The sequence below is a fragment of the Perna viridis genome, chromosome 5 (genome assembly GCF_037379345.1).
Source record: "Perna viridis isolate PV_CMFRI_1.1 ecotype Kerala chromosome 5, ASM3737934v1, whole genome shotgun sequence".
Taxonomy (NCBI): Eukaryota; Metazoa; Mollusca; class Bivalvia; order Mytilida; family Mytilidae; genus Perna; species Perna viridis.
In genome coordinates, this window is record NC_142449.1 from 8,068,110 (window position 1) to 8,081,934 (window position 13,825).

Consider the following 13,825-nt stretch of genomic DNA (forward strand, 5'->3'; position numbering starts at 1 on the left):
ATGCAAAATGGTAACTTTGTTGGTATTCATATATGTATTATTTACAAGAACTCCTTTTGTGGCATTGGAATTAACCTTGTATTTTTGCTTTAGTGTAAGTGCCCCAGGGAAGATTAGTTGCAAACTAACTGTGTTAGCCTCTTGAAATAAAGTACAGTGAAACTTCTCCAAACCAGACCCTCAGAAAACCAGTCTTCCCTTCAAACCGGCCATTTTCAGAAGTCCCGGCCGATATACCTTAAAAACTGTGTGTTTTGTCTTCAATAGACCAGCCATCCCCCAAAACCATACATCAGCCAGTTTTTTACAGTTTTAGTTACATATTTCAAATAAAAACAACTTCTCAATTCTGGCCGACCAGTTAATGTTCACCTGTAATAAAAGTGTCAACAAAACTGTAAATGATTACTTAATATTACGTAATTAATAAATCATTCACTGGCCGGTTTGCATTTCATCATCGGACAGATGATAATTGAAGGGGACAGTAGTTTTAACAACAAATTTAATCCAGGCAACCGGGGTCATTTAATAGTACGATCTTTACAATCTTTTAATTGTCAATTAATGTGACCTATACCCAAGCCAAAACAAAATAGGGGTGAAATTATTAGACTTCGTTGATAGGTAATTTACGAAAACAATGCAAATAATTAATTACCATCAATAACCCTTTGATCTTTATTAAATACACATTTTTTCAAACCTGTGAACATAATTTTGTCGGCAGTACCGCTTGTAAAATCATATCATTTACGAATGATGCAAGCCTTGAAATGTAATAAAAGGCCAAAAAATTTTGAATTGACATTAAACATGTCTCAACCAACAAACTGAAAATGTGTAGGGTTATAGAGCACATTAATGGAAATAGCTCTTAGAATGCATTGCTATTTTTCACAAAACCGGCCATTTTTCTTGTCAATGTGATGGCCGGTTTGGAGAAATTTCACTGTATTATAATTACTATTATTATTATTATTATTATTATTATTGACCTTTGATCCAAGTAGGCTCATAAAAGAATGTAAAAAATTTCAATGTATATTTTGGATAATACTACTGCTGCTTCAATTCCTTTACCATAGATATTATCACAGTCTTTTATACAATTATTGGGCCTAGTAATTATTTTGATGGTATCATCAAAAATGTAAATATACTAAATCCACTTATCTATCATAAATTCTATCAACTTTCCACATCAAACAATGAATTAAAGTAACAATCATGCTCCCTTTAAAATCAACCTTATTGTTCAATCTTCAATACCTAAAAGATCAAAAATCTTGGTTTTAAATGTACAATGGGGAACAAAGAACTACCTACTTCCTCAAGATCTAAAACTCAATGTAAGTTAACTATTAATGAAAACAGAAACACAGAAAAAAATCATTGTTTTGTTTCCCTATGCTTTCAAAGAAATATTAGACAGTTCATTAACAGAAAAAAAACTTATCCAGGTGATCAAATTAGGAGGCATTTCTTTTCTTTGTTATGTAGCACTTCTAGATTAGGACCATGTGTCAAGCTCATTGGAACCAAGAAAACAAGATCCATAACATGCCTGTACCTGCCTCACCATCATATGTTTGTCAGCACATATTTTCAATATATGCATGAACACTATGTAAATTTAAATCAAGTTTACTTTTGGTAGCATATTATGCTAAAGAATGGATAAATTCAACAGGTAAAAAATGAACAAGTTCATGCTACTGTACAAACTATATTTGTCAAATGTGTCCATGATTGAAAAAGCACTTCTTCAATATGCACATAAAGACTACAAAATTTGAAACATATCGGTTAAATACTATTTTAGTTACAGATTACACATAGTAGGTTCCATCCACAACACAAAGTGACGAAATATATGCTATTTTTCAACATGTATACAAACAATGCAAAGTTTGGAAAATATAGGTCCAAACCTTTTAGTTACAGATTACACAAAGTAGGTCCCCGTAAGTATGACAGACAGAAAAAAAGGTCCAGCCACTACTTGACCTGCTATCAATGATATAGAGATACAGGTATTGGTAAAGAACAGTATAAAGAAAGAAGTAGAAAACTATAAATTGAAGCAAAATTGTTTCCATGTCTAAGTAATATGTAAACTAGAACCTACCTATTGTATTCAAAATTTCCAATTTCTAGAACTGCAGACAGTGTCTCTGTTTTTCCCTTCAAAACCTTAAAAAAATAAATTATAAAAAAATCTTGATTCAATTGTAATTCACACGCCATTTACATATCATTTCAAAAGGGAAACAGAGTACATCATCTTAGGACAAATATACAGAATATACCATCATCTAGGCCTGGTTTCATGAAAAAGTCAAAGTGCTGTTGTGAAAATTGTAGCATGGACAAAATTCAAAAGATTACATAAATTTAAAAGATATAAAATAAAACTATAATCATACATTTGCATTAGCATTTTCATTTTAAACTTTTTTTTCTAATATGTATAAACTGAATATCAATCACTGATTTCTGATGTAAAAATTGTAATCGAAAATTACTCAGTATCCTACAACTATAAACCCATTACCAAATTTTGTTCTGTTTCAACTTTTTCACAAGTTTTAAAACCTGTCCAAAAGTTCATTTGCAATCACATTCAAAAGTATTTCAACAGAGTATTATCCTACACTGAAATTATACCAAATGGAACTAACTTCAGCTTAAGAAAATAATTTCCTTGATAAATAAAATAAGATTTTCAAAACTAGACACATTGTTAAAATCACTTCCTACATATTAATCATAAAATATTGATGATAGGATGGAGATTTTGACTGATAATTGTGTAAAATGGAACCTGCTTCTTGGCACATTACTGCAAGAACTTCATTAACTAAATACTAATTTATTACAAAACATCCAAAAAGAAGTCCCTCAATCTTCGGTTCATTTGAAGACTAGATCTAAATTTTATTTGCAGATATAATAGAATATCATTGAGATGAATAATTGCCAGAAACATATTTACAGGTTATAAAAGATGTATTGAATGATATAAAAGGAATTTAATTAGACTATACTTTTGTGTAATGTTCAGAAGAATTCAAGTTTCAGGCATGAACCAGAACAAAATGTATTTTGATAAATCAAAAACCAAAAAAAATAATAAAATAAAAATAATTTATGATTTTCCTTTAATCATTGTTTTATTATTTTCAAGAGAGTGAGGTCCTGGACTTCTTCACACTTTGTATGAATAGTCCATCAAAGATGGTGAAAGGTGCTAAATAAGAGTGAAGTATAATAGGGCCAGAACCTAGGTAATTACAATTTCAATGGTCCTGCATTAGACACTGAAGGTATTGTACCTCAGATCAGCACTAGTTTGAACCCCTTTTTATCACAAATCTTTGATTTCAAGTATTTATAGAAAGGACATGAGAAATGTCTCTTTTTGCAAAGTGTTTGTGAAGCTTTGACCTGTTGATTGGGAAGTATGAAATGTATTGATGAAATTCAATTTGCTATATTTTTAAATAGTTCCTGGTCTGATGGCTACTTTGTGCAACAGCTTTCCGAATCATTTCAGGACAGAAAATAGTTCTTCTCATTTTAAAAGCTTAGTTCGGTCCTGGAATGGCTCGGAATGTCGCTGTTCTGCATGCAAATATATTCTATTGCTTTATCTGTGTTTTTTGCTGCTTACAAGTGCTACAATGTAGTTGTGCATGAATTTTGATATTTTACTTGGTCTTATTATGCCTATGTCTTTTATGTATGTACGCAAAAAAGTGTTTTATATTGTACGTCTTTTAAAATGTGCTAGTTACTGTTATTTATTTTATTGCCAATCCATGTTTTATTTTTTGTGTATCTCATGTTTGTACGTGTTCATAGCTTACTGTTCTTTTGCTTTTAAGCAATGCATGCCTATTTTGTAAGTGCAGTCTCTATGCTTCGCATGTCTTGCGTACGTGATGAGTATGTTCATTCGGTTAAAAGCTCACCAGAGCTATGTTGTCTTTTATTATATACACTGAATCTGAATAAAGTTTTTGTATTCATATCTGATGGCTAGTATATAACCTAATGATACTTAATGAAGACTTCTTCAATGGATAAAGTACAAAATGGTGCGTAAACAATTTCTATATACCTTCTTTTCAAATAGTTTCTTTATATGAGGTTTCCACCAGTGTTCCTTGACCACTTTGGCTTCTAATTCTAAACCCTCATGTTTTTCACAAAGCAACTTTATAACGCAAGGAGGCTCTTGTGGGGGTTTCCAATCTTTGGATTCATAATCCTCAGGTAACCCTGTCAGTAGAAATATAAACCGTTATAAACATTGTATAGTGGCAGGGGAAGCCAAAATTGTACATTCAAAATTTACAGAGATGCCACTGACATGTAAGTCTTAGTTGCTTTATTCATATCTACCTCTCAAGAAATTTACTGTCTCAATATATTACTACAACTCAGGATAATTCATGATAAAGTGTTTTTCCAGGGTTAATTGACAGCTATTCTACTATTCAAACTTAAAAGACAGAGTCCAAAAGGTCACACAGGTGTTCTGTGGTAGTAAAGTAGAACACATTAGTATAATGTAGGGCAGATTTAAATTACTCACTAGCTTACCTAAATTTGTTTTGAAATTGGAGCTGGTCTATTTCAACTAGCTGTAACATTCATTTTCATTTCTGAAGACTTTTCAAATCTCCTTTCACAAGAGTTTAATGGATTCCTTCTGGGATTTGCTTTTATGGATATCAGAATTAGAATCAATGTCACAAATTTGTGTTACCCTTGTTTTGTGCAATCTGTGTTAAAATTTTACAGCATTGTTTTGACAAACACAATTGGGAATTTATAGGCCATTCTGGGAAAATAATTAGCTTTTTCTATGCATACCACTAAACTGTGGGTTGAGTAAATCTTTCCTTCCACCCATCAAGCAGTTGGAATAAATCCAGTCTAAACAGCATATCAATAGATGGTAGGAGTTGACCAAGTCATCACTTATGGCTGGGAAATGTCCTACAAAAAATTGTTAATCACTTAAGGCAGCTGCTGGAAATTATCCAACAAAAAATGTTTCCATCGATGACAAAAATTTGTAATTGTTTATCAAGAAAAGTAACATAAAAGTATGTAACCCTAGTTCTTGGTTGTTTTGGAATATATGAACTTCTATTAAGCACCCAGTTTGTATCTACAGCCAAGTATAGGTTTAATGGCAAGGATTTCTATGTTTCTTTTCCTTAGAAATATATTTTGATGTATTTCTATTACAAAATTACTTTGATCAGAAAAAAAATGAAACCATAACTTTCAGCACAATGCTTTTCCCCTCCCTCTTTATCTCCAGATTCTTTAATTAATCTCAACTTAGAAAAGTGAAACGGGTGTCTTCAAAAATGTTCAAACCATGGATGTTCTATTTTCTATTTAATTATAAAATTGCATCATAAATTCTGAAATTAAAATTTTACATTCTTATGTAACTAATAAACAATGTGCACAGTTGTGACCTTCAATAAAGAAATGTAAGCAACAATACTACTCCAGCATTAAGTGATAAGTACATGATGCACCCAAGTGATTTTCACCCATGAACAAGAAAGAAACTTTCTCATGCCTTGGACTATCAACTGATGTAATGTGTTTAATCAATACAGCAATAAAAATTATCAGTGACAATATTTTCTTCTGTATCCATAACAGTAACTAAACCATTGATTGTCCTAGGGTAATTCTAATCTCTCATATCTACTGATGCATAGTTGTAAAGAAATCCCTACTTGTCGCTATCTATCCACAAATCAAATAATATGTAATTTTAAAGGTGATTTACTTGATTTGTAGGAGAAAATTTTTCATTAAATAAATTTAACATTCAATTAGGATTCTTTAAAAAATTTACCTGATACAATTATTATTTACAATAGCAGCTGACAGATGATAGATTACAGACAAGTCGTGATCTTAATATTAGCAAAGTTGAAGATCAATGTACAGAAACTGAATCAGGCCATTCTATACATGCATAGGTGGTACCTATAAAACCATAACTTTATGGGCAATGATGATATGCAAATGAAAATAATGGACTTCGGTGATAATTCATAAAGGTTTACACTCACAATTTTCTAGTGAAGAAAAATACTAATTGATATTAGGAAAATATAACCACTATTACAGAGAAATATATCATCTTTTTAAAGCTAGTTCAGAATTAAAAACAAACTCCTGCTCTTCACTTTTGGCATATTTTGGCATAGCAATATATAAAACTAGAGGTTCTAAAGAGCTTGAATCACTCATCTGGAGATATTGAAATCATATGGTCATAGCATTTGATCATTAAAACAAAAGGTTTAGAGATTTCCCTACTACTTACATCATTCCTGCCATCCACTGAACCACCTGAGCCATGTAAAGGCAGAGATATAGGCTTAATTGTGTTTCCCCTTAGGGTTTCAATGGTAACTTTAGAGTGGCAGCAGCTGAGCCATCTGAGCCACACAAAAATGTGGACTGTATGTAGAAGGCATTAAGGTAATAAAACCTATAAGGTTTCAATACATTGGCACCTGTGATTTCAGAGAAGTTGACTTTTGAAAATTGGCCAATTAGAACCTTAAATAGTCTCTGGTTGCCAACTTGTTAGATCAAATGAAACCAAAAGTGAAAATTTTGTAGAAGCTCTTGCATACATCATTCTGCCAGGTTTGGTTAAAATTGGTCAAAGGGTTTCATGTAGTTGAGCATTTTTTAAGAAGTTTACGGATGATGGATGGAATGTGATGGCATAAGCTCACTGGGACCTTTGGTGAGCTTGTAACAAAACCTATACATGTCTAATAGCTATAAAAGCTCCTGAGAGCTTATGTATTTTTGTTATATGTACTCATTAACCAGATTTAAAATAAAAATTACTTACTTACTTACTGTCCGGACCTGTGATATATTTGTCAGCACATAAGTAACCTTAAATATCTATTAAAACACCATGCAAGTTCAACTAGTAAAACTGTGAGCAAAGCTCACAAACTTTATATCCCCACTCCCCCATTTGATAACATGAACATTTTAACCTCCATATTGTTTGGGATCAAAATCTAAAATGAGAAGTACACAATGGAAACAGGTAATAAAGATTCTGTGAAACTAGACTAGGGGCTCTAGAGAACCTGAATCAATCACCTGGAGAACTTGTAACCATGTGGTCATATCAATTGATCATTTAGACAGAAGATATAGAGATTTTTGTATGAACACATGACTGCTGCCCCCTTCTGAGTTGTCGGAGCCAAAAAATAAGTAAACTGTTTGTAGAGGGTATTGAGGTCATTTGCCCTATCAAGTTTTAAAACATGGGCACACACAGTTTCAGAAGAAATGATCTTAGAAAATTGTCCAGTTAGAAGCTTAAATAGCCTCTGACAGCCATCTTGGTTAATGAACCAAAATTTTACCACATGATTTATTTCGTCTCCTTTATTTTTTCTGCCAAGCTTGGTCATCATGGTCTTAGTAAAAGCAAAGATATAGGCCAAAAAGAGTTGAAATCATTACAGGGTTTCAATGGCAACTTTGGTGGCCACAGCTGTCCGTGACACACAAAAAGTGGATCATTCATAGAGGGCATTGAGGTCATTTACCCTGTCAAATTTCATAACATTGCCACCTGTGGTTTCAAATGTGTTGATCTTTAAATTGGCAAATGAGAATCTTAAATAGGCTCTGGTGGCCATCTTGTTTAATCAAATGGAAACAAAATTTTATCACATATTTAAGTTGTAACCTTTATTATTTTTGCAAAATCTGGTTACTAATAGCTAAGTAAAAGCAGAGATGAAGGCTGAAATTTGTATCCCCATAGGGTTTCAATGGCAACTTTGTGTGGGACATTGGGTCATTTAACCCTATGATGTTTCAAAACATTGGTACTTGTGGTTTCAGAAAAATTTATCTTGGAAAAGCTCAAATAGCCTGAGAACCGAAAGTGGACTTTTTGTAGAGGCTCTTAGTCCCAGCCAAACTCTGACGGACATGACAGGGAAAAAATGCTTACAGGACCTTCGAACTGGTCAAATATTTTCACGAGGTAAAAAATTGTTTAATACTAAGAAATATTGGTAAACAATGATTTCTTATCACAGTATGGCAAAAATAGTCCTTCTAAAATTAAATATGCCTATAAATAACAGACCAATCAACATATAATGGTCCCAATCAGAACACATACTGCCATTCTGTGAGAATTGAGGCAAATGTTTCAGGTGCTCCGAATGTAATCTTATTTATTTTTATTAACATGAATAGAATATTTAATAAAAAGAAACCTCCACTTATGGAAAATTTAAAGACATAAGTATGTTTTCGAGGACTGATATATTTTGATCAAAATAAAGACAAAATGTGTGTGCCTAAAGTCTGCTTTGGTCTAGAGATCTTATTTGTTATCTTTGTGCTTTTTACTGATAATTACTGTCATTTCATTACACTACAGGTATTTTTATCAATTTAGATCGAAGATCAGAATTGATATAGCGGTCGCCAGAGCCTATAGATTTGTAAAGCCTGATAGCATTTGTAATTTTCTTACACTACCCCAAGAAAATAGTCCCATTGGCATATCCCATTAAGGTTCACATGCAGATAGTTAGGTCCACATTGTAGGTATTTCTAATGTGTTCGTTTCAATTCTATGTTATTGACAACAATAAACAAACCCAATAAACAACTTTTACTGCAAACTTAATATGCTGATTAATTTAGTTCGTAATTAAAAATAGATGACCTCTTGTCAGTACCTGTTTATTTCTATGCATTTACCCGAATAAACAAGTCGTTCAGTGTTGATACATTCAAGTTGCCTATTTATTTTTAAACGCGTAATAAACCATTTGATGTTTAGCTAGAGATAAAAACCATGCAAGTACATGTATATAAATACTACTATTCAATCATAGAATTAGAATATGAAGAGGAATGCTGAGTGCCAATTGCAAGAACTGTCTTCAGATATCTCATGCAGGCCCGGACGGATAAAAGGGGCAGTTGTTCCGATCAAGAAACTTGTATAAAGAAAGGGATTACAGGCTATTATCTGCCGCTCATCATTTGGCCATTTTTGTTACAAAAGGGTAGCACAACCCCCGAAACCATCCTGATGTATCATTCACTGTATCATGAATTTTATTAAGGTGACCACCTTGTGACATCGGAAGCCCAGAGATGGCAAACACAAATGAAACTTTGCAGAGACGATGGCATAGGAATTTCGATAATGCAATTCTCGGGAATTGTGTCATTTTGTTTTGGTCTGATGTTATTGCTTTTTGCAATACTCATTCTATTTAGCTATTTTGGCCATGTGCTTGCTATTAAAATAAAGCTGTAGGTGCTCCAGGGCTTTAAAAGTGTATGTCTAATGTTTTCTGCACCTGGCATAATTGGTGAAATTATATCACAGGGGCTTGCTCCCACTATCATATATGCTACCCGTCTGTATATAATAAGAAGTATTTGGTGGTGATACCTGTGTTTATTTATTAGTTTGGTTGCAGAGCAGTAAATAGTAATATGTTTGATTTTATTAGTGGGAAATGAGTTGAAGCTAGTTAATCCCAAATCTGGGATCCCCCTTTTCATGTTATATACTAGTCGGGCTGTATATCTGATACTGGGAGCAAGCCCCTGTGATTATATCGTTTATGTTAATGTACATGTCTCTGGATAGGGTCCCCAGAAACTCAGCGCTTTTACATGACACATAAATGTATATGACTAGCAGCATTTGAGCTATAAAACTTATCAACCGAGAAAGATATCTAGTTGAGAAGAACATGTCTTAAAAGATATGATTTAAATGATTGTGGCTTAAGTTTGAATAATTTAACAGACAGTTTCGACCTGGAGGTCGAAGAATTGAATTTCGACCTGAAAATAATAATTAAAAAAAAAACTGGTAAAGGCTAATTAGTAGTTTGTAGTTCAATTAAGCACTATGGCGGAGAGTTTTGTGTTCATTCATCTAGGTGTTCCATGTAAACCGATATCCAACCTGAATATTACGCAAAATGACGCATGATGCACTATGAATTTTGATGTGTGTGTTTTTAAAATGTCTTTCATAATCAAGCGGTGAAATCAAAAATAACGAAGAGTTCAGTATTAACCATTTATAGAAGTAACCTTATGTTGAGTAAAGTTTGAATTTGATTCCCTTGCTTTCCTTTTATCCCATATTATTGTAATAGGATGATTATTTAAGGCGTTAAAACTCAAACAATCGATATAAATTGATTCAGTAAACGAGTACTTTGATTAGTATTTGCAACTACATTTTGAACTGATGAGTTTCCATCTACATTACTAAGAAGGGTCTGTCCCATGAAAAGAAAAAAAGACTGCCCTGTTCGGCAGACCAAGCAGGCTGAAAGAAAATTCAAATATGGAAGGCTTACCAGGGAAAAGCAGGTGAGGGGAAAATAAATGACAAATGGGAAGTCACTGTACCTAAAATTGCTGAAATTTGCAAAGTAAGAATAATTTCTTCAATGCCTTCATAGTTGATTTTCTTATTCTGTATAGTCAAAAACTGACATATTTTATGCTTCCATTCATTTTTTTAACTGAAACAAGTTACATTGTGATGGATCTGACTACATTTCACCAACAGTTCTTCAAGTTTTGGATGAGGTTTCACTAATCCATAAATGGATTAGAGGTTTCACATTCTGTGCTCAACACAATACAATGTAGGTCAGACAGGTTAAAGGGTTTTATGTTTATACCATACAACAGTGGATACAATAGTTTTATTACCTAATCATAGGGTCTTTGCAAACAGAGATGACAACAATAAGCATACATACAACCATTTATTACTGATTTCGCTTATTTGGACAAATCAAGAGATAAGAAAAAGAATATATGTTTACAGTTGCCTTGGTTTTCCTGTCCCTAGATATATGGTTTTGGTTACCCCTTCATATCTTATTCAACTCTGACTGTAGGCCTGGTAAAAGTTCTGAAGGTCCAGTAAAAAAAAAATATTGAGTTTAGCTGGGTCTGGGCTCTTGCATACATCATATCTGCTAAGTCTGGTCAAGGGGTTTTCGTGTAATTTGCGAAAAGTTTAAGAATGATGGATGCCAACTGATGGCATAAGCTCACTGAGACCAACAGTCCAGATGAGCTAAAGACTGTGAGCAAGACTCCATGCTCAACATTCAAAAAAACATACGGTCAAAATAAAACAAGGAAACATGATAGGGCACAACTATGTAAAGCTTGTCTCAAAATATCAAATGGCCATGATGAGAATCTGTAAGCTTTCAAAGGGTAATAAAAATTGATAGAAAAATTTAGTACAAATTCAACAGACCCATATTGATCTTTAATGACCATTTGACAATTATTGACCAGGACTAAAAAAAAAACAGTTAAAACTGTCAGTAAAAATTAGAGACAGATTTATATGCCCAACTTTCTTCAGACCTGTTTACGCTACAGATTTATATGCCTAACTTTCTTCAGACCTGTTTACACTACATTTATGAAGATTATTAAAAAAATCTCGAACTTTGTGTCACTTTAACATGGGTAAAGGGAAAGATTCACAATCTACATGATCTCTAGAGCACAATTTGCAGTCAAATTTTGTTGAAACTATGGGAAAATCATTATGAAAATTCATTTTCAGCCCTGATTTTTAAATGGTAAAGGACATAACCCTTAAATGAGTTCTAGCTTTCTTCTAGTGGAATAGAACCTTGTGATATAATTTCATAAAGATCTACTCACTTAAACTCCAGTTCTTTCCAAGAAATATAGTGTTTACAATGACGTCAATAATGACATAACCATAAAATTATACATTTGCTAATTTTTTTATGGTCTTTTAAATAGTGAGCAGTGTGAAACCCTTCTTTTATTTATTCTTCTCACCAAATCGGCAAGTAACTTTCCATTTTAACTAGCCAAAATAAAGTAACACCAGCCAACATGGTTTTCAGTACAACCCATAAACATTGAGCATGATATGCTGTTAGGTAAAAGTGCTCAGGTTTAGATAGAGCTGTATTGATTAGGGTAATTTCAATACTAGTCAGGAAACAAGCTCTTGCCACCTTAGCAAGTACTCAAAAATTAGCACTAGCCAGATGTAATTTTTACTTGCCTTTGAGGAGTTGGCTAGTGGAGGTTTCACATACTGGTGGTTTGAGAAAATTTATGAAAATGTGACCAGGATTAACATCAAGCAACTGATATCAATTTGTCAATTACACAAAGACAGCCAGCATTTCTATACCCCTTTTATCTGTATATTGGGTTCATAAATTTTGCTTAGCGAAAAAAGTCACTTCACAGCCTTGACTTCTGTCTTGTCATGGCTTTTCAATTTTGATGACAAAACCTAGATTGAGGACATCATATATTTTTGTTTATTTTTCTATATCAAGAAAGATAACTCTAATCAATTGGTAGAATCTAAAGATTTCAATTTTAATACTAAGTTTATATACAATGCCAGTTGTCTGCTAAAACCTTAATTTAAACTGCATTCCACTCAATCAGATTTAAAATAAAACTTTTATTACAGAAATCTAAATCAGAGGCTGATGAAAGGATTTTTTTTCTTTTTAACTAATCTTAACACTTAAAATCAATCCCATATTGGCAAAAAAATTTAAAAAATTAGACACACCCTTCAAGGTAAAATTATATCATATGGGTCAATTAAATGTCTTAATGCAATTTCTCATTTCTGTGGAAGTGCATGATGATTCTATAAGATGTGTGAAGCATTTAATTCACCTCTCCTGGAGAATCATAGATCGTCAAAAAAAAAATTATTCAGCATGTTTCAATTTATAAATCTTCAAGGAAAACATGATAACTCTACTTTTTAACACCAGATGTCTGTCTAAAAGTGCTTACCAACCATCAGAAATATTTTTGGAAGTTTATATCAATAGACAGTTTCACGTTAACTGGTTTAATAGATGAGTGAATGAAATAAATTTCATTTGGGTAGGGCTTGAAGTAGAACAAAATAATTATCCTTGCAAAAGCTTGCTCGAAGCCTACCACACAGTTTACACAATAGAAAAAAGAAGACATCTAAGAGTGTTGGCTCAGTAGTGATAGCCTTGCTTTCAATCATGATGTTAGGAACATAAACCAAGTCCTTGGTAAACAGGAAGTTGTTGTCAATTTTTTGTGAAAATGGATCTCATTATAAAAAGAATGTGATTAAATTTCAAGCCGCTAAGATGAGTAGTGTTAAGAAAATTTAAACTTGCAAAAACATAAAGTTAAAAAAGTAAACCAAATCCTTGGTAAACAGGAAGTTATAGTCAATTTTTTCTAAAATGAATCTGACCATATGACATACCAATGGGAAGACTGTACTTAAGTCGCTGTGATGAGTAGTTGCTGAGGAAAATGTGGAAACACAGACACACAGACATGGACTAGGGTAAAATAGTATATTTTCTTTCTTCCGAGCAGGGGTACAAATAAAGTCTCATTACAATTAATGCAATATTATTTTCATATATAATTTTGGTGTTTTTAGTGTCTGAATACAGTAAGACTTATTTCAATGATGAACAACTTTTATTCATATATGAATTTACTATGGTACATAAACACCAACGTAAGGTACTTTATCTCAGAAAAATTGAGTAAAAAATTGTAAATTACTTGCCTTTTCATTTAAAACAGGATAAATATGGAAAAATAAAACCTTTTTTATGAACTATGCTTTGGTTGATTAACAGGTAGTTAGAATTATAATATTTCAATTACTTTCATTTTCAAATAAAGTATTCTA

The 13,825-nt window shown here is 32.5% G+C and overlaps 1 protein-coding gene across 2 annotated transcripts in view; it reads right to left on the reverse strand.

Annotated features, from left to right (window-relative positions):
• Positions 1 to 13,825, reverse strand: part of LOC148615824 (retinoblastoma-like protein 1) — a 56,597-nt gene that overhangs the window by 29,091 nt on the left and 13,681 nt on the right. For both annotated transcript variants that reach the window (XM_088582454.1, XM_088582455.1), the window contains exons 5-7: positions 4,885 to 5,010; positions 4,127 to 4,287; positions 2,132 to 2,196 (exon numbers count right to left, since the gene is read on the reverse strand). In XM_088582454.1, coding sequence (XP_088438580.1) covers positions 2,132 to 2,196; positions 4,127 to 4,287; positions 4,885 to 5,010 — 352 coding nt within the window. The remainder of the gene's footprint in view (positions 1 to 2,131; positions 2,197 to 4,126; positions 4,288 to 4,884; positions 5,011 to 13,825) is intronic.